We start from the raw sequence: 17,553 nt of genomic DNA on the forward strand, positions 1-17,553 counted from the left end.
AGTCCTAGGGCAGATCACCCCGCCTAAGATGTATTGGACTTGAGTCACGCAGGCCCTGCTGTGGAGTTGCCAATTCATTCCCCAGAAGCAGAGGCTAAGAAGCACCCTGCACAGACGTCAAGAGGAAAGGTGGCTTTATGTCAGACAGAAAGCTTCGGCCTTGCCAAACCACACAGGATTGAGGCTAGGACTAGCCCAGCCTCATGACCTTGTGAATCCAGTCCACAAACACAGAGACACGCATGAAGATGGCTGGCCAGCGGGGCCGTGCGCACACTCGGTTGGGGATTATAATTCCCTGCAGGACCCAGCAGTCATGAGTAAAGCAGGCAAGTGGGCCCCCGTAGTCACCCTGGTAGGTGCAAGAACTGGTGAGGGGGGCCTGGGCCGTGGCAGAGACTAGCGCCCTCGGGGGTGAAGCAGTACATTTTCAGCTGGCCAGGGAGTCTGCCACTGACCTCACAGGCTCCCACAGGGGCCAGCAGTCCCGCAGTGCACATCTCACTCTCCCGTACGCGTCCGCGGTGCTTGACATTACATTCCTGGTTGGAGATGACATTCAGGAGGGCCACATTCAGGATCATGTTGTCCCCTGTACCTACAGTGAAAGGAATGAGGAGAGGGTCTGCGGGTAGGAACGAAGTTGGGGCCTGTTGGCCTGGAGAAGGCCATGCCCCTGTGCTGTTCTCTTACCTTTGGTCTCACCCCAGCCTGCAATCTCACACCTGGTGCCTGGAGGCACCACATACCGCTCAGGGGGCAGGCAGATCAGGGCCACACGCTGGTTCAGGATCACGGGTCTTGAGCAAGAATGAGGGCTTTCAGGGTCTGAGGCCACAAGGCCCAACCCCACCTCACACCCTCTTGACTTCTCACACACCTCTCCAACTTGAGCAGAACAAGCTGGGAACCAGAGGGCCCGCAGACCATCTTGGCCATTGGGATGCGCTGCAGGTCTGGCTCCCCGGGCTGTGGGTCCTGGAACAGGGTGCCCAGCCACACCTCATAGCCCACGAGAGACATATGGCTGAGAGAGAAGCTCTGCTAGATGAGTTGAGACTCAGGGTCTGCTGCCCAGCGCTCACCTGGTGACTTGCCAGGGAAGGTGGCTGAGGGGGAGATGAAGGCAGGGGGTTGGGACTGGGTCCCCAAACCTCAGGGAGGCTCACCAGGAGGAGAAACACTGCCGGGCAGTCAGAACCCACTGCTCCTTCACTAGGGAGCCTCCGCAGAAGTGCTGGCCCTGCCTGCAGGAATGCGGATTAGGAAATGGTCCTGAGACCCAGGCTGGACCTGCCATCTCCAGGTGGGGGCAGGTTCCCACCCCGCTCCTGGCACAGGCACAGAGTATTATAGCTTCACCCCATCTTGGGGAGTCAGGCAGTTATGCCTCACCGGTTGCGCAAGCTGACTGTCCAGGGTGAGTTCCCAGGCTGGCCCCCGACCACACGCAGCTTGGAGCGCAACGGGTCCACTCGAGCCACTCTCTTGCCACATTTCTCAAACAGCACCTGGTCTGAGGGACAGAGTGTGCTGGATGAGACCCCCGACTGGATGGACCTGGGGTTGTAAAGGGGCCACAAGGAACGCCTGGCCCAAGTCCATACGTGCAGTCTCCAGGATGGACGGCTGTTGGTCATCATCTGAAAGATCCAAATTCAGCATTAAGGGAACCAGCTTTTGGCAGTGGAGGCTAAGGGCAGGGCCTGGAGCTGAGTCGCGGGGTGCTTACCACAGCGCCGCAACGCACAGTAGTCGAATGGAGTCCCCGGGTCCGTGGTGTAGCACCAGGGCCCGTGACTATCCCCGTCTGGGTTCCGGCAGAAGTTCTCCTCCAGGGGCGCGTGTGGGGCAGAAGTGTGCTTGAACCTAGGCCGAAGAGGGGAGCAAGATCAAAGGATAACCCCAAGCACTCGCAGTGAGAGATGCCTAGGCTTGCCACCCTAGGCGTTGTCCCGGGCGGGGCCTGTGGCCTGGGTCTGGGAGGTGCCAGATGCGCGGACAAGCTTACTGCGGCTTGTGGGGCGTCTCAGCCGACCAGTTCTGACACCGGATGCCCTTTCGGGTCTTGCTAACAGAGCCGCGGTACAGTTCCCCCGCGCCATGGTAGCAGTCTGCGGTGGGCGGACAAGGGCGACCGTCAGCCGGTTCTCGCCCCCGCCTTCCGGCTCCGTGCCTCCAGCCCCAGCTTCAGCCTTACCCTCGGGCCGCACGTCGCCGGTGCAGCGCCGGATCTGGTAACAGAAGGCCATGCGCATGCCGGGCCGCGATGTGAAGCACCAGGGCGCCTCCGATCCGTCGGGGTTTCGACAGAAGTTCTCCCGAAGGTCCCTGAGCAGGCACGCTGCTCAGCCCAGGTGGGTCCCAGCCCGCCAGCCGGAGCCGCAGTCCAGGCTTCAGCTTCTCCCCCGGTCCCACCTTCCTTCAAGCCCCGCCCGGGACCCACCCCTCAGGTCCCACCCCCAGGAGTACTCAGCTCCTAGCGGCTGCCAGCCAACTCACTTGCACGCATACTTTTCCGGCGCAAAGCGATGCTGATGTGGGAGCTGTGCATCCCAACGCTGGCAGGGCACGCCCGCGGCGGTGGTGTTGACTGTGCCCCGGTAGCCCTCGCCTTTCCCATGGAAGCAGTTGAGCGTCGTGGCTTCCTGGCTTGGCTGTGCCTCGGACCCTTGGATGGACCGAGGCCGGTCGGAGCCGGAGCGGGAGGTAAGACCGGGTCGGGGGCTGGTGCGGAACCCCAGGGTCTCTGGACCCGCGCCGGGTCATGCCCAGCCCCGCCTCTCGCCCCAGGCCACGCCCCCACGTATCCCAGGTGCCCTCCCAGGCCCCGCCCTCACGCTGTACCGCAGCGGGGGAGGTCGCAGAACTCTCTCTCCATCTGCGGGTCGGTGGTGTAGCACCATGGCCGCTCCGAGCCGTCCGGATTCCGGCAATAGTTGTCATCCAGATTTTTGTCCAGAAACCTGGGGGCGGTGGCCGGGCGTAAACAAGAGCCTGGTACTCCCCTGTCTGACCCCATCCACTGGGCCTTCTATCGCCCCGCCCCTGGAGACCTCGGCCCTCCCCTTGCCCGCCCTCCTCTCGCGCCGAGCCCGCCCCCGCGTACTTGCCCGGCTCGAAGGGGTGCGGGTGCGGGTGCTGCAGGTCCCAGCGTTGACATTCGCGTCCCGACTCGGTGCTGTCCACTGAGCCGCGGTAATCCTCACCATTGCACCAAAGGCAAGCGGCTGGAGACACACGGGGCCGATGGGTTCGTGGACAGGCGTGGGCACGCGCCTCCCGCCCCAGGCTTGACCCGGAGCCGCTTACCCTCCCGGCAGGACTTTATGCCGCAGCTCTGAAAGCGCACGGCAGGGTCGGTTGTATAGCACCAGGGACCTCCCGGGTCCCTGTCCGGGTTGCGGCAGAAGTTCTCCTCCAAGCCGTTCCGGAGTGTGGGTGTGAACCTGTGAGAGCAGCAATACAGTGCGTGCTGGTGGGCAGGCGCCAGGCGGGCAGAGGCAGAGGGAAGCTGCTGTCTGTCTCACTTGTGGTCATTGGGAAACCTGTGACTCCAGCGCTGGCAGGGTAAGTCACCCACGGTGATGGCCACAGTGCCCCGGTACTCGACCCCGTTGTCCACGATGCAGGTGCGAACATAGTCTGGGAGCAAAAGACCAGAATCAACAAAGCTGGAGACCTCAGCAGCCCTCTCCCCAGCGCACCCTTTGCAGCCACTCACTTTTCTTTTGGAAGAGGTCACAGCGCCCGGAACGCTGCAGTCGTGTATGAGGTGAGTGCTGGGTCCATGGGAGCAACTGGCAACCATGGCTGCTCAAGTTGTAGTGGAAAGCCCTGGGAAGAAGAGGCACAGGGTCACCAGTGCCCAGGTTCCTCTCCCTCCAGTCTTATCTAGGTCCAGTGGCCGCTCACCTGCAGTCCAGGAGGGGCCCACAGCGGGCTGCACATTCCTCAGCATTTGCCACATCTTCTTGCCAAGGCCCAGGCCCCGCTGAGTGTAGGAGGTGTTGCAGCTCCGTGCCCCGAAGCACCTGGAAGTCATTCAAGGGCGAGCGCTGCCCTGCAGGGTGGGCATGCGAATCAGCACATGTATATCAGCATGCGCACACTTTATTCATTCAGGAGATCAAAATACAAGGCCTCTGGAGTGGACCTGTGATCCCTTCAAGGGTCAGACCCCTGTACTGGATGGGAGGAGCAGGTTCAGACGTGACTGTGATCACTAGTGCACCTGTTTAGTGGGCAAGGCACTGGGCTCAGCTGTGAAACATATACTCTGAGCGCAGTGCATGCTGGTACTGGCCCTATGGAGCTTATGCCATCTCGTTTCTCACGTGAGGATGTGAAGGCTCAGAGCTATCTTATTAAGGCAAAGGCCCAACCCAAGCATTCTGACTCCAAGTCTAAGTTCTAACCAGCATATGGGTAAATGCTGAAAGTGTTGGTCACTCAGTCCTGTCCAACTCTTTGGACTGTAGCCTGCCAGGCTCCTCTATCCATGCCATTCTCCTGGCAAGAATACTGGAGTGGGTTGCCATTTCCTTCTCCAGGGAATCTTCCCAACCTGGGTCTCCTGCATTGCAGACAGATTCTTTACTGTCTGAGCCACCTAACCAGCATAAGGGTATATGCTAGGTAGGAGGATTAGGCCTGGCTCATAAGGGATAAATGCCTGCATGTGTGTGTCTGTGTGGTCCTAACACTGCCTCAAAACTACAGCAGACATTTCACCGCAGGCCTGTGTAGGCAGCGTGCTTATGTGTTCCTGTGGCTGCCCAGCTCTGTGAAAGAAGCCAAGGTCACTCACTGCTACAGGCTCAGTAGGAAAGTAAGTTCCTGGCTCAGATAGCGGGATGGGCCTGGGGCCGACCCCTTTCTGAAGGCAGATGGGGATCAGGGCTGGCAGATGGGGATCAGGGCTGAGGGGAAGGGCACTTACCAGGGGCACCTGAGAACCATATCAGAAGCAGCAGGAGTGGCAGCCACCCCATCCTCCTGGCTGGAGGCTGCACTGTGACCCACCACGGCCCCATCCGGGAAGTTGTGAAACCTGTCCCTACGGGATTGGGTGGCTCTGTCTCCACACCCCCACTCTAGGTTTGCTGGGATCTGACCTGAGACCCAGTGGCAGTAATGGGGGTGGTGCCAGGCCTCAAGCCCCTTAGGTGAGGTACAGGGGTCCTCGCTCTGGCATAGTTACCCCCAAGAAGCCTCCCAATATAGTGGGCAGTGTTGGAAGGGTTCACTGGGGATACTTGAGGTGCTGTGGGGTGGGGGTGTGCGGCCCCCACAGCGTAGGCCCCTCTGAAGGGAAGGGCTGTGTGGATATGCTTGCTGCCAGAGGCCGGGGTTCCAGCCTTAAAGTGGTGATATTAAATTTTTCGGAGTTTCAGCTTTCCCCTGTAAAGTGGAGAAAATTCCCTGTTGCTTTGATGACTGATGGGCCCCCACGGGGGCAGGTCTGCCCACACCTCTGTCAGCAGAGCCCAGGGAAGCTCTCCTCGCCCGGCCAGAGGTGCCATTCCTGGGAAAGGTGAGCGAGGCCACACGTCTGGCCTGAATGGAGGTGAGGGTGACAGGTGGCAGGAGACCCTTGGGAGGAGCAGCCTTTCGGACGTCAAGGAAATGGCAACCCACTCCAGTGTTCTTGCCTGGAGAATCCCAGGGATGGGGGAGCCTGGTGGGCTTCCGTGGTCGGACACGACTGAAGTGACTTGGCAGCAGTAGCAGCAGCAGCGGACCTGTGGGCCGGATCTCCAAATACGGGCAGGAGTAGAGAGATAGGCGGCCAAGGTCCCTCAGGACACAGCGTTAATGGCACTGCTGTGCCAGGAGCTCCTCCCGCGCAAGCCGGGGACGGAGGCGAAAGAGGTTGGGCAGTGGGGCCGAGGCGGGCTCCGGGAACATCCCGGCTTGGAGGCTACAGAGCGGGGCGCCACCTAGCGGAGGCCGGGCGCGGGGCGGCGCGCGTGCGCGTGCGCGGCGGCCGCGCGGTTTGGCCCCGGACGGGCGCCGTAGCCGAGAGCTGGACGGATGTTGTGAGCCGGGACTCGGCGGCGGAGGCTGGGGGGTAAGTGAGGGGCGGCCGGGCTCCGAGATGGGCGGGCTTCCCGGTGGCTCCCCTTGCGTCTCCTGCCCGTCCAGTTGTGAGAGTGCTCGGCGCGCGAGGGATCGCAGCCCGTGGTGCTGGGCTCCGGGCCGGAGCTGGCCTGGAGGGTCCTCCAGAGCTTGGGGCCGGGACGGAGGAGACTTGGGGGAGACTAGCGGTGCCCTCGCGTCCTTGGGGGTGGCCTCGGTTCCGAGCCCGGAACCCTCGGCGGGGCTGAACGGGACGACGTGGCAGGGAGCCCCCGGGCAAAAGTCAAGGCCCGCCTCCCACCTGGGTCCTCAGCACCTGACGCCGGGAGCGGATGTCTGGAAGGTTTGCTCATGATCCGTGACAGCGTCTAACCTGTCCTGCACCGGCTCTGTGTCAGAGGGCCGGTGGTGGGCGGCAGGGCAGGGAGTCGCCTTCTTGAGGGGCAGGCGTGGTGCCGACTGGGAGTGGGCAAGAGTGTGTGGCGGGAGCAGAGGAGCTGTTTGGGGTGAGATAAGAGAGGAGTTCTGTCTCAGGCATTGCTGGCAGACTCGGCTCTAGACCCACACCGACTAACAGGACTTTCTGTGATGATGGCAATGTTCTTTATTTTCGGTGTGTGGTCCAGTAACCATTAACCACATGGGGCCACGGAAATCCTTGAAAGGTGACCACTCTTAATTGAGAAATTGACTTTTAAATTTTTTAACTTTTCCCGACCCAGGGATTAAACCGCATCTCTTAGGTCTTCCTGCATTGGCAGGCGGATTCTTTAACACTACCGCCACCTGGGAAACCCTCTGAAACTTGAACTGGAATTGAAAGAGTCACATGTGGCTACTAGCTGCTGTGTTGGGCAGCACAGCTCTAGATCATTGAGGCTGGCACCAGCGACTTAGTGCCCCTTCAGAAGCAACTGTAGCAACACCATGGTGTGTGAGGGACGAACAGCAGTAGGAACAGTGTGTTCTGTAATGAGGGCGGGGGTGCTGCTGTAAGGGGGTAGGATGCTGTGTGTGTGAGTGGGGACAAGAAAACTTGCAGGCCTTTGGAATAGAGAAGGGAGGAGGATCCTGGAACTGAGGCAGGGGGTCCTGGCCTTGGATGTCAGTAAGACTTGCAGCTGGAGATGGCAGCTTTGGATGGTGGACTAGGTGTAGGGTTCTCTCTTCCACATGTGGACCAGCGTGGCTGATAGCCCAGAAGGATACAGGAGCTCTGTTCCTGGGCCACCTCCCTTTGGATACCTGGGTCTGATTTCCCACTGGGTTGAGGCATTCGTTAACAGTTTGGTTTAACAAACACATATCTGGCATCTGCTCACTGTCGGGGCCTGAGTGAGCACTGGGGCAGGGTGGGGGTACTGTCACATGGTCCAAGACCCCCAGCCACCCTCCCTGTGTAGGAAGCTGGAAACTCCTGCTTGGAGGGCCCCAGGGTCTGGCAGAGCGGTGAGAGACTTCCTGGGTTGATGCATGTGTGAGTGCCCATGCAGTGGCTTCACCTGTTCCTAGGCCTTCCTGACACCCCAGGATTGAGGTCAATACGGGAGCCCTTGGCTTCCTTCGAATAGACAGGCTCTGCCTCTGCTTAAGCCCTCAGGACTACAGGCTGCCCACAAGAGATGAAAGATGGCGTCCAAGGAGGGTGGCATGGCTTTCTCCCGCAAGAGCTTCAAACTGACCTCAGATGCTGAGAAATCCAGGGTCACAGGTAAGGGTTGGCAGGGCAGGGAGGAGGCTCCCAGTGTTGAGGGAAGCAGGAAGAAGACACAGAGGCAAACACGTCCCAGGTCCATTGAGCCCCAGGCTCCGCCTGCGCCTCCCTGTACCTGTGAGCCCCCTCTTCTCCACCAACAGCCATGGAGCAGGGCACCCACCGGGACTGTTGCTCTGACCCCTGTGGCTGGGCTAGGACCAGGAACCTCTGTGGCTGGTAGGGACTGGGAGCCACACTGACCGTGTGTCCCTTCTCCCTTCTAACCTGTGGCCCAGGCATCGTGCATGAGAAGCTGCTGAACGACTACCTGCACCGTGTCTTTTCCTCTCCTGATCACGGACCTGCGGCAGCCACCAGCAGGTATGGCCGGATGGCTCTCCCCTCCCTCTGCGGGGCCAGACCAGAGGCAGGAGGCTGGGTTGTAGGGAGGGAGGCTGGGCTCTGGGTAGGCTGGCTTGCGTTCTGTCCTCGCTCTGCCGCTCCTGACTGCGAGCCCTGTGGCCTAGAGGAGTCTTTGCCCTGGCAGCGCTGGTACCTCCCTTCTGAGGAGTAGCGGAGGTCAGGGGCACAGTGCAGGGTTAGTCCTCAGTGTGGCACTTCACACCTGCTCTACACACAGCATCTGGTCTGTGCGCACCTGCCCTTACCTCCAACGCACCCTGGCCCTCTGTAGCCTCTGCTGGATCATAATATGCAGACTCCACCAGCCCTTTATTCCTTGTACATTGAACGTATTTAAGTTGAGCTCATATCCAAGTTATAAGTGCAGTTTAGCAGCAGCTCGTAAAAGCAAAAGCATCTGCCATCGTCTTCGAATACAAACGATCATGCGTGATTCCATTGTGTGTTCTTTATCTCACAGTGTGTGCAGTTTGGGTTTTGCCATATGGGAAATGTGCTGAAAATTTTTGTCACCGTCAGTTTCTTTAAAGTTATTGAGGAATAAGTGGCATACCATAAATTGCATGTGTTTAAAGCACACCATCTAGTAAGTTGTGACACAGTTAATCTGAGAAACCATCACTGCATGGATATACCCCCAGAAGTTTATAGGAGTTTTAAATCCTGGTTTTGTCATCATAGTTTTCTAAACTACAGATTGATACTGGTGGGCATTTTTTAGGGCCAGGAATCTGCCTGAGCACTGCCCTGGTTTCGGGGGGCTTTGGTTTTTGTAAACAGTGCTGCACGATCGCCCAGGATTGGGATCACGTGCCTGGAGTGTTTGAATTTCAGTCACTCGTAGGACTGCTGGTGAATTTCTTCTTCTTCAAAGGGTTCTGAATATTCTTCCTCTCTGCAGTGAGACATGGGTGTCCGTATGTCTCAGCCCCCTCGCCAGCCAGCCTTGTTCTGTCTTGCACAGTCTCTGCTCACTGGGCAGGCCCAAAGGGCCCCCTCTTCCATTTTAGCAGCCATGGTGGCCAAAAGGTTTCCACTTGTGGAGGCCTGGGGCCCTCCTCTACCCCAGCCCCAGTCCTGGCCTCTCCCCAGGGCCACCCGATCCCTCCCTCATGTGACAGCAGAAATGATCCTGCTACCACTGGTGCCGTGGTTGCCAGGAGTGAGAGCAGGTGGCAGAGCCGTTAGTCAGTGGTGGTGGGGACGCAGAATTCTGGGCCAGGACCTGGGCAGGCCAGAAAGGCCAGGCCAGGGCTGAGGGTGGCCAAATGGGAGGTGCTGCAGGCATTCACTGACGCCGAGTCAGACTGCCTGCCCGCAGCTGCTCTTTAAAGCAGGCACAGGACTGGAGCAGCCCTTCCATTGTGGGCCTGTAAGAAGTGCCCTTGAGGAAGCCTGCTTGATCTGTGGGCCCACTGGGGGTGTTAAGAGACAGAGGGGCTCCAGTCTTCCACATTGCTGGCAAGGCACCCCATTGCACAGCTGCCTCCTGGCCTTGACCTGGGGCTCCACAGCAGTGGGGAGGAGGCTTCGTGAGTCTCTGCTTCTTGCAGCTCAAGGTCAGCTGTAGCTCATGGTGTGGGAACATACGGCCCCTGGGCCTGGGCTGAAGCTACCTAGCCAGAGAGTCGGTGTGCTGGCCCATCCACGTGCCCTGCCAGGGCCTGACCTCTCGGGCGGTGGGCAGGGTGTAAGCTGGGATTAAACATGGAAGAGCAGGTGCCAGCAGTCTGCGGGCTGGATCCGGCTGGGCCTTGGGCCTCTGCTCCCGGAGCCCTGCTAGTTCCCACCACCTCATTCCTGGCTATTCTTAGCAGCTGAGCTCAGGATTAGCTGGCCAGAACTAGGCAGAGCGCTCTCTCCTCTGGGCATGTGTGCTGGGAGGATGAGGGGGCCACTCAGACACATCCTCCCAGCCCCTCTGGCTGGGGCAGGTGGCCTGCCGTGCGCTCTCCTCTCCTCTGCAGGTGGGTCCAGGACACAGCCAACCAGAAGCTAAGAGGGCTGAGCCCTGCGTCCTCCCAGGACATGTCTCATTCAACACACAGGCTTCCCTGGATGGGACCACAGACCTGGGGTCAAGGATTGGACTAGCTGGTCTTGGTACTGAGCATCCTGGGGTTCCGCGCTTCTCCCAGCCCTCCTGGCCCAGGCACAATCAACAAGCCGCCTTCAGGAGTGGGCAGGTCCCGGGCTACACAGGGAGCGTTATTGCTCGGACTCCTCACAGCATCTCTAACATACAGCTGCTGTTCCTTTTGTACAGATGAGGGGATTAAGGCTGACAGAAGGCTCTTCCTTCTTCTTCTTCTTTTTTTTTATATCAGTCTTGCAGTGCTCCAAGTTTAGTGGATAACCCACTCTTCTGACCCCAGCATCCCAGAATGTGGGACTGACACACCTCTTTTTCTGGATTCTGGGCAGCCACCCTCCTCAGCTCAGGAGAAGGGGACTGGGAGAGGGGTTTGGCGTCATCTGGCTGGTTTCAAGGACTTGGGGGCCCCCTCTCAGCCTCTCGCTCTTCCCAGGAAACCCCTGAACTTCCAGAACCTGCCAGAGCATCTGGACCAGCTGTTGCATGTGGACGACAAGGAGGAGGAGGAGAGCCAGGGTAGGTGACAGCATAAATCTGGAAGGGGGTTCAGGGGCTCAGTGGGCCTGGGGGGCTCGGTGCCCTCTTTGTGTCTGCCTGAGCCTGTGCCCGGCCCAAGCCCTCACCCTCTTCTCTGCTTTCCAGAACAGGTTGAAGGGCGGCTTGGCCCATCCACTGTGGTCCTTGACCACACAGGTGGCTTTGAAGGGCTGCTTCTGGTGGATGATGACCTCTTGGGGGTAAGGAAGGGCAGGCATGGGGCCCCAGACCCAAGCCCCTCCTGATGTGGCCCTTTGAGTCCCCAGCCCCCAAACCCTCCTGACATAGCCTCGAAACGCTCTTGGTGTGACCCCAGCCCCGAGGTCTTCCCAGCACAGCCCCCTCCCATCACGCTTCCAGCCCAGGATCCCTCCTGACCTGGGCCTGGGCCCTTCCGCCATTTTCCGGCACGGTTCAGCATTGGCCACGACAGGTGTCGCCACCACGGCGAACCGAGTTGGCATGGGACTGTGCTCCCTTGGGGAGGCCCCCTGTGTGCCCGGGAGGAGGCTCACCACCCCCTGCTCCCCGCCCAGGTGATTGGACACAGCAACTTTGGGACGATCCGCTCCACCACGTGCGTGTACAAAGGTGAGACCACACTCCACCACGGCCCAGGCCTCAGAAAGGAGACAGTCTTTGTTGCCCTCGAGTCTGACACAGCTCTTTCCAGGGAAATGGATCTACGAGGTGCTCATCTCCTCCCAGGGGCTCATGCAGATTGGCTGGTGCACAATCAACTGCCGCTTCAATCAGGAGGTACCGGCGGAGAGGGGACCCTCCCAGGCCTCAGCAGGGCTCAGGCAACCCCCCAGCCCAATGGGGTCCATTCAGGACCCTCACTTGGACTGCCCTCTGGAGGAGGACCGTGTCCTACCCCATCCCAGGACACCCCAGCCCCGAAACAGCCCTCGTGCCTTCCCTCAGCACGTCAGCCCCCTTCGGTAGAGCCATGTGGGTCCCAGGCTGGTGCCTGGTGGGCTGTGGTCCTGCCCCCCCCACTCCCTGGACCTCACGGACGGCTCCTCCCCAGGAGGGGGTTGGAGATACACACAACTCCTATGCCTACGACGGCAACCGGGTGCGCAAGTGGAACGTGACCACGACGAACTACGGAAAGGTGAGGCCCACCTGCCCTCTGCCCCTCCCTGCGGCTCGGTGCGGGCAGCAGTGAGGGATGGAGGGCACCAGAGGTGGACAAGGACTCAGGTCCTCTGTGCTGTGGCCAGCCTCCCCTGGGTGCGGTGGAGACGCAGGTGGAGGGGCAGTGTGGGCAGGGCCCTGGGCTTCTGCTCATCTGCATGGCTTCTTCCCCTGGCAGGCTTGGGCGGCAGGGGACATCGTGAGCTGCCTGATCGACCTGGACGAAGGCACTCTGTCCTTCTCCCTGTGAGTCTAGCCTCTGTCCCCACGCCTGGCCTCTGGGGCATCCCCAGGCTGCCCTCACGGTCCAGGCCCTACTGTAAGGGCTCTGGCTCTCAGTCAGAGGGCGGGCAGCCCCCACAGAGGCCTGCTCGCGGGTCCCTTTCAGCTACCTCCTTCTAATCCCTGGCTCACGGGCCCTCCTCTCTGCTCCAGGAACGGTGTGTCACTGGGCACCGCCTTTGAGAACTTATCCAGGGGCCTGGGCATGGCTTACTTCCCAGCCATCAGCCTCTCCTTCAAGGAGTCTGTGGCCTTCAACTTTGGCAGCCGTCCCCTGCGATATCCTTTTGTGAAGAAGGCTGTGGGCCGCTTGGATGCGCTTGAGGAAACTGGGAGGGGGCCTCCCTGCTCCTGGAGCTCTGTGGGCTGGGGGCGGTTCCTGCTGCCATGAGGAGTGGAGAGGGTAGGGCCTAGGTGAGCGTCAAGGATGATGCTTACACTAACCGTTGTTGTTTCAGTTGAACAGTGAGGAGCATGAAGTGGCAAGAGAAGTTTCAGTCCACAGAGAAAGGGGAGGGAGGGGTGTGATGCAAACTAGGCAGTCTGACCTCGCAGCCCTGCCCTGGAGCCCAGGCCCCACCGCAGGGGTCTCGGTGGGAGGGGTGGGCGTGGTGAGCCACAGAGCAGGTGTTGCTGGCTTAACTCGGTGGTACCTACCCAGTGGCGGGCTACCGGCCCCTTCAGGACCCGCCGAGCGCCAGCCTGGTTCGGGCACAGAAGTTGCTGGGCTGCTTCCGGGCGGTGCTCAGCGTGGAGCTGGACCCCGTGGTGAGCCAGCGTCTGGGCCGGGTGGGCTGGGGGCTTTCTGCAGCCCTCCGACCCTGACCGTGCTCCCCTCCCCTGCGTCTGCAGGAAGGGAGGCTGGTGGAGAGGGAGAGTGCTGAGTGGCAGCTGCGGGGCCAGCCCGCCGTCCTGCTTGCGCTGGTCCACATTTTCCAGCACTTCGCACCGCTCCTGGTGAGGGGCCGCGGGGGCGGGGAAGGCCCAGGCCGAGGGCTGGGGTGCCGAGGTGTGTGAGGTCCAGCCGCATCACCGGGCGGGGCCCCCATGACCACAGCTCTCAGACCTCAAGGACGTCATGGGGCAGCGGGGAGCGGGGAGGAGATGCTTCCAGCTGAGGGTATCGGGCTTTCTAGAAAAGATCCAGGGGTGGTGACATCCCAGGCCAAGGAAACGGCCTGTGCAGAGCCCCAGAGGGGCCGTGGGACAGCAGCCTTTGCTGTGTCTCCGTCAGACCCCAGAAGGGCTCCGCCGTGTCTTAAGGGGTCCTTGAGGGGGCCCAGGAGCAGGGTGGGGTGGGGGCAGGGGGCGGCCTGAGTGGGACAGAAGGCCACCACCTCACCGGCACCCGGCCTTGGTACAGTGTGAGGTGTACGTGGTGGAGGCTGTGCTCGTGAGCTTCCTGCTGGGCGTCGTGGAGGCGGGCTCCCCCGAGCAGGCGCAGACCGTGGTGCACCACGTCCTGGACCTCCTGTGGCTCTTCATGGAGGTGAGGCCAGGACAGGGGAAATGCGGGGAGGTGTTGGAGAAGGCCGCGCGGACGGCTGGCCTGGGGCTACTCTCGCCGGCTTGCCACGCAGCCTGACCCCCTCTTCCAGGACTACGAGGTGCAGGACTGCCTCAAGCAGCTGATGATGTCCCTGTTGCGGCTGTACCGCTTCTCGCCCATTGTCCCCGACCTGAGCCTGCAGGTGGGAGCTCCCGCCCCGGCCCTGAGCCGCCCGGGCCTCCCCCGCCCCCTCTGAGCACCCTCTCCCCACAGATCCGCTACCTGCGGCTCACCATCGCCATCCTCAGTCACGAGAAGTCCCGCAAGTTTCTGCTTAGCAACGTCCTGTATCCTCCCCTGGCTGCCGGGCAGGCCAGACCTGCGGTGCCCACTGGGGTCAGCAGAGGCCCTGGGAGGGTGGTGTGCCTTCAGCCAGGGCTCCCCATGGAGGCTCAGGACGGCCAGAGCCACCTTGTTTCAGGACTCAGCCTTCCAGCACTTTCTCTCCAGAGCAGGGAGGGTAGCACTACAGAGGTGGGTGAGGTGCCACCCGTGCCTGTGCTCTTCAGCCAAAGCACTGCACTTTTATCTGTGGTCCATGGCGGGTGTTCCTGCGAGATCTTCTTTACGGGGTCAGCTCTTGTGTTTCCAGAAAAACATGGAGAATGGCAGGAATAGGAGAGAGCGTAGTTTTGGGTCCCTGGCTGGGAAGCCTGTGCCGGTAGCTGTCCTCTTTCTCTGGGGTCCTCAGCCTCTCGGAGGCAGAAGCACATGGAGAAACCATAGCCCTCCGCCCAGCTGTCCCAGCACCTTCTGCTCCTGTGACAAGCTGTGATCGGGCGCTTGCCGGGAATTGGGCGGGGAATTGACAACCACAGCCCTTTCTCAGGACTCATAGGCAGGGCAGACAGGCACACAGCAGCCATGGCCCCTGGGAAGGGGGCGGGCAGGCTGTGGGAGGGCTTCCCAGGGAGGACTCGCAAGGGTGTCCGGGGCCCTGGCGGTGAGCGGAGCTCTGCCTTGACGACCACTAGCTTCGATGTGCTGCGGTCGGTCGTCTTCTTTTACATCAAGAGCCCACTGCGTGTGGAGGAGGCTGGCCTCCAGGAGCTTATCCCGACCACATGGTGGCCCCACCGCTCTCCCAGGGAGGTGAGCGGGCTGAGGCGGGTGGGCGCGGTCGCAGCAAGGACTCACCCGGGCTGTCTGGACTTGGCATGCAAGGCCGCTCCCTGGGCTGAGGGTGGGAGCAGGGCTTTCCTGGGTCCTGGGTGACTCTTGCTGTCTCGGATCCCCCTGACACTCCCCAGGGCAAAGAGGAGGTGAGGGAAGAGACCTCTGAGGAGAGGCTCCGGCGGCGTGCCTATGAACGGGGCTGCCAGAGGCTCAAGAAGCGCATTGAAGGTTGGCCCCCAGCCTTGGACACTGGGTGGGGGTGGGGATTTGCGTGCGGGTGTACTTGGGGCGCGTGGTGGAGAGCATGCTTAGGTGGGACACAGGGATCCCTGGTGGTGGAGCCCTGATCCAGAGCTGTTCCCCCCACCCGTCTCCGGGAGCCTGAGGGCCGAGCCCGGCCTGAGGGTGTCCTGCTCCCCACCCCACCCCCAGTGGTGGAAGAACTACAGGTCCAGATCCTGAAGCTGCTGCTGAACAATAAGGATGAGAACGGGGTGAGTGACTCCCAGGCCTGCCTGCGTTCCTGATGGGAAGGGTGCCAGACAGGCCCCGGAGATCCAGAGGGCAGGGCTGGATGGGCCCTGCAGCAGGGTGCAGGGCACGGGCTGGGATGCACCACTGGGTCCAGCCTGGGGCCAGCGTCCTCAGCTCCTCACAGCCTCAGCTTTCCTTCCCCCAAAGGGTGAAGCTTCCAGGTACATCTTCCTGACCAAGTTCCGGAAGTTTCTGCAGGAGAATGCCAGCGGCCGGGGGGTAGGTGTCCCCACCACAGCCCCCCGGCTGTGTCGCGGGGTTTGCACCTGGCTTCGGGCACCGTCTGCTCATCCCCTGCTGCCCCGCCCTCCCCACTGAGTCCCGGGTCCCGGGGCAGGGCCTCAGATGAGGAGCGGGGTGGCCCCTGGGCCACACAGATGTGTGTCTCACACGTATGTCTACAGAACACACCCATGCTCTGCCCCCCCGAGTACATGGTTTGCTTCTTGCACCGCTTGATCTCGGCCCTGCGCTTCTACTGGGATGAGTACAAGACTTTGAACCCACACACCTCCTTCAGTGAGGGTGAGTGTGTCCCAGGCCCCACGTGGCAGGCGCTGGGCAGAGCTGGGCACCGGGCAGCCCCTGGGCATTGACTGAGGCCAGGGCTGGGGGCGCTGTCCCAGGCCTCCTGCCTGATGGAGCCCTGCTCCCTGGGGCACAGTGTTTGCTCTGATGGTCCTCAGCTTCCTGTCCACAGGCCCCTTTCCTCAGTCCTTGCCCACCCAGCCCTTCATTGGGGATGCCTTGGGTGGGCTCTGAAGTGCTGGGGGCCCTGCGTTTGTCTGGAACAGAGTCCTCAAGGCTCAGTGGGAGCAGCCTGGATTGGGGGATCTCCCACAGGGCTGGGCCAGGGCCCTCTGATTCTCCCCTGGGTGACGCACAACCAAGAATGCCCCCTTCATCACAAGTTGTGCCGTTCCTGGAACTGGCCTGAAATGTCAGCGGGCAGGAGCGGTGGGAAAGGCTGGTCAGGTCGGTGGCCTAGGCCAGGTGTCCTGCTGGGCTCTGACTGCTGGTCTGACCTCGCAGAGGCCTACGTCCCACCCCAGATCTTCTATAACGGCAAGGTGGACTACTTCGACCTGCAGCGCCTCGGAGGCCTCCTCTCACACCTTCGGAAGACGCTCAAAGGTGTGCCTGGGCCGGTGGGTGGTGAGCAGCGCAGCTCCTGAGCCAGCCCTGCCTTGACCGCTGAGCTGCGCTGTGTCCACCAGAGGGCGCTCGAGCTTTCCACCTGCTCAGCGGGGAAGATGCTGCTTTCCCTCCTCTGCCTGGGGCTGTCGTCCAGCTATTCCTTCCCCTGCATCCACCCCAGAGGAGATCTGGGAGCCCTGTCATGAAATCGGGGGCTGATGGAGCACGGGAACCTCAGGGTCTCGGTGAGGGGTGGGGTGGGGTGAGGTGGTGCGTGTTTGCTGCTTGAACTGCTTTTGAGGATGAGCACGAGCGCCTCCGGTGCAGAGGGCTGAGAGTACAGTGTGAGCGGTGGCAAAGGTGCCAGCGGCGGCCCAGCATGGCCTGGAGAGGTGTGCCGGAGCTCGTGTACCAGAGAGGAAAATGAGAGGCAGGAAGCGGTGGGAGATGAGGCCGGGGAGTCTTCAGGACGGAGTCTGAGGGCCTGTGGGCTACAGAGTCACTGGAGGCTCCTTCAGGGACAGGGGTAGCTTCGGAAGGTCCTGAAGCAGAGGAGCAAGGTTGGGGTTGGGAGCCTGCATCGTAAGAAGCTCCCTCTGGACGCTGGGGTGTGGAGGGTGGAGTGCAAGGGCCCGGAAAGGAGACAAGGAAGCAAAGTGGTCCAGGCAGCAAAGGAGATGGGAGGACCTGGGGGGGAGGGGAAGGGTCAAGGATGACCCCAGGCTTCTTGCCAGAGGCTGTGGGGGTGAGGCCTCCTCAGGAACAGGAGATGCAGGAGAGGGTAGTGCAGTGTGTTTGAGGACCCAGTGATGCAGCCAGGATGAAGGCCTGGGCAGGAGGTGGAGCTGTTATGTCTGGCTGTCAGAATAGAGGTGGAGACAGGTCTGCAGGAGGCCCAGACAGCTCTGGATCAGCTTCAGTTTACGGAGCAGGACAAGGAAGAAAGTCAGAGGAGTAGGG

General features: G+C 61.2%; 2 protein-coding genes across 8 annotated transcripts in view; one reads left to right on the forward strand and one right to left on the reverse strand.

Annotated features, from left to right (window-relative positions):
* Nucleotides 1-117: 117 nt before the first annotated feature.
* On the reverse strand, nucleotides 118-5,036 carry MST1 (macrophage stimulating 1). Of its 2 annotated transcripts, XM_055413850.2 has the most exons (18): nucleotides 4,943-5,036; nucleotides 3,916-4,063; nucleotides 3,725-3,837; nucleotides 3,531-3,645; nucleotides 3,313-3,449; nucleotides 3,110-3,230; nucleotides 2,848-2,966; nucleotides 2,503-2,671; nucleotides 2,201-2,331; nucleotides 2,012-2,114; nucleotides 1,733-1,869; nucleotides 1,608-1,643; nucleotides 1,396-1,516; nucleotides 1,170-1,247; nucleotides 881-1,027; nucleotides 694-800; nucleotides 459-598; nucleotides 118-352 (listed from the first exon to the last, which is right to left on the reverse strand). In XM_055413850.2, the coding sequence occupies exons 1-18, from the start codon at nucleotides 5,034-5,036 to the stop codon at nucleotides 191-193; spliced, it is 2,178 nt and encodes a 725-aa protein (XP_055269825.1). In that variant the 3' UTR covers nucleotides 118-190. The 2 variants fall into 2 exon arrangements, with proteins under 2 accessions (XP_055269825.1, XP_088687796.1); XM_088831670.1 differs by having other exon boundaries at nucleotides 1,396-1,643; nucleotides 3,114-3,230.
* The window catches only part of RNF123 (ring finger protein 123), a 28,830-nt gene continuing 13,499 nt past the window's right edge, over nucleotides 2,223-17,553 (forward strand). For 4 of the 6 annotated variants that reach the window (XM_055413843.2, XM_055413838.2, XM_088831661.1 and 1 more), the window contains exons 1-21: nucleotides 5,945-6,073; nucleotides 7,675-7,792; nucleotides 8,074-8,158; nucleotides 10,729-10,811; nucleotides 10,938-11,032; nucleotides 11,369-11,423; nucleotides 11,506-11,591; nucleotides 11,866-11,952; nucleotides 12,154-12,221; nucleotides 12,411-12,536; nucleotides 12,911-13,025; nucleotides 13,110-13,214; nucleotides 13,621-13,746; nucleotides 13,856-13,948; nucleotides 14,020-14,093; nucleotides 14,781-14,898; nucleotides 15,057-15,150; nucleotides 15,355-15,416; nucleotides 15,604-15,675; nucleotides 15,861-15,981; nucleotides 16,489-16,590. In XM_055413843.2, the coding sequence (XP_055269818.2) occupies nucleotides 7,711-7,792; nucleotides 8,074-8,158; nucleotides 10,729-10,811; nucleotides 10,938-11,032; nucleotides 11,369-11,423; nucleotides 11,506-11,591; nucleotides 11,866-11,952; nucleotides 12,154-12,221; nucleotides 12,411-12,536; nucleotides 12,911-13,025; nucleotides 13,110-13,214; nucleotides 13,621-13,746; nucleotides 13,856-13,948; nucleotides 14,020-14,093; nucleotides 14,781-14,898; nucleotides 15,057-15,150; nucleotides 15,355-15,416; nucleotides 15,604-15,675; nucleotides 15,861-15,981; nucleotides 16,489-16,590 (1,849 nt within the window). In that variant the 5' untranslated portion in view covers nucleotides 5,945-6,073; nucleotides 7,675-7,710. Of the gene's footprint in view, nucleotides 2,358-3,632; nucleotides 3,776-5,944; nucleotides 6,074-6,175; nucleotides 6,425-7,674; nucleotides 7,793-8,073; nucleotides 8,159-10,728; nucleotides 10,812-10,937; nucleotides 11,033-11,368; nucleotides 11,424-11,505; nucleotides 11,592-11,865; nucleotides 11,953-12,153; nucleotides 12,222-12,410; nucleotides 12,537-12,910; nucleotides 13,026-13,109; nucleotides 13,215-13,620; nucleotides 13,747-13,855; nucleotides 13,949-14,019; nucleotides 14,094-14,780; nucleotides 14,899-15,056; nucleotides 15,151-15,354; nucleotides 15,417-15,603; nucleotides 15,676-15,860; nucleotides 15,982-16,488; nucleotides 16,591-17,553 lie in introns of those variants that run through there. The other 2 variants (XM_088831662.1, XM_088831663.1) reach the window with 2 other exon arrangements.

Source organism: Moschus berezovskii, chromosome 24 (genome assembly GCF_049115385.1).
Source record: "Moschus berezovskii isolate FMDL1 chromosome 24, NW_MosBer_1.0, whole genome shotgun sequence".
In the NCBI taxonomy this organism is placed as follows: domain Eukaryota; kingdom Metazoa; phylum Chordata; class Mammalia; order Artiodactyla; family Moschidae; genus Moschus; species Moschus berezovskii.

What these genes read in the sequence shown, in the direction of transcription:
- MST1 (XM_088831670.1), bottom strand. Translation starts at nt 5,036, where the DNA reads ATGGGGCCGTGGTGGGTCACAGTGCAGCCTCCAGCCAGGAGGATGGGG. An exon ending in CTGTGCGTTGCGGCGCTGTG is followed by an intron (nt 1,644 to 1,732) that starts GTAAGCACCCCG and finishes TGGATCTTTCAG; the next exon opens with ATGATGACCAACAGCCGTCC. An exon ending in AGGCTGGGGTGAGACCAAAG is followed by an intron (nt 599 to 693) that starts GTAAGAGAACAG and finishes CTTTCACTGTAG; the next exon opens with GTACAGGGGACAACATGATC.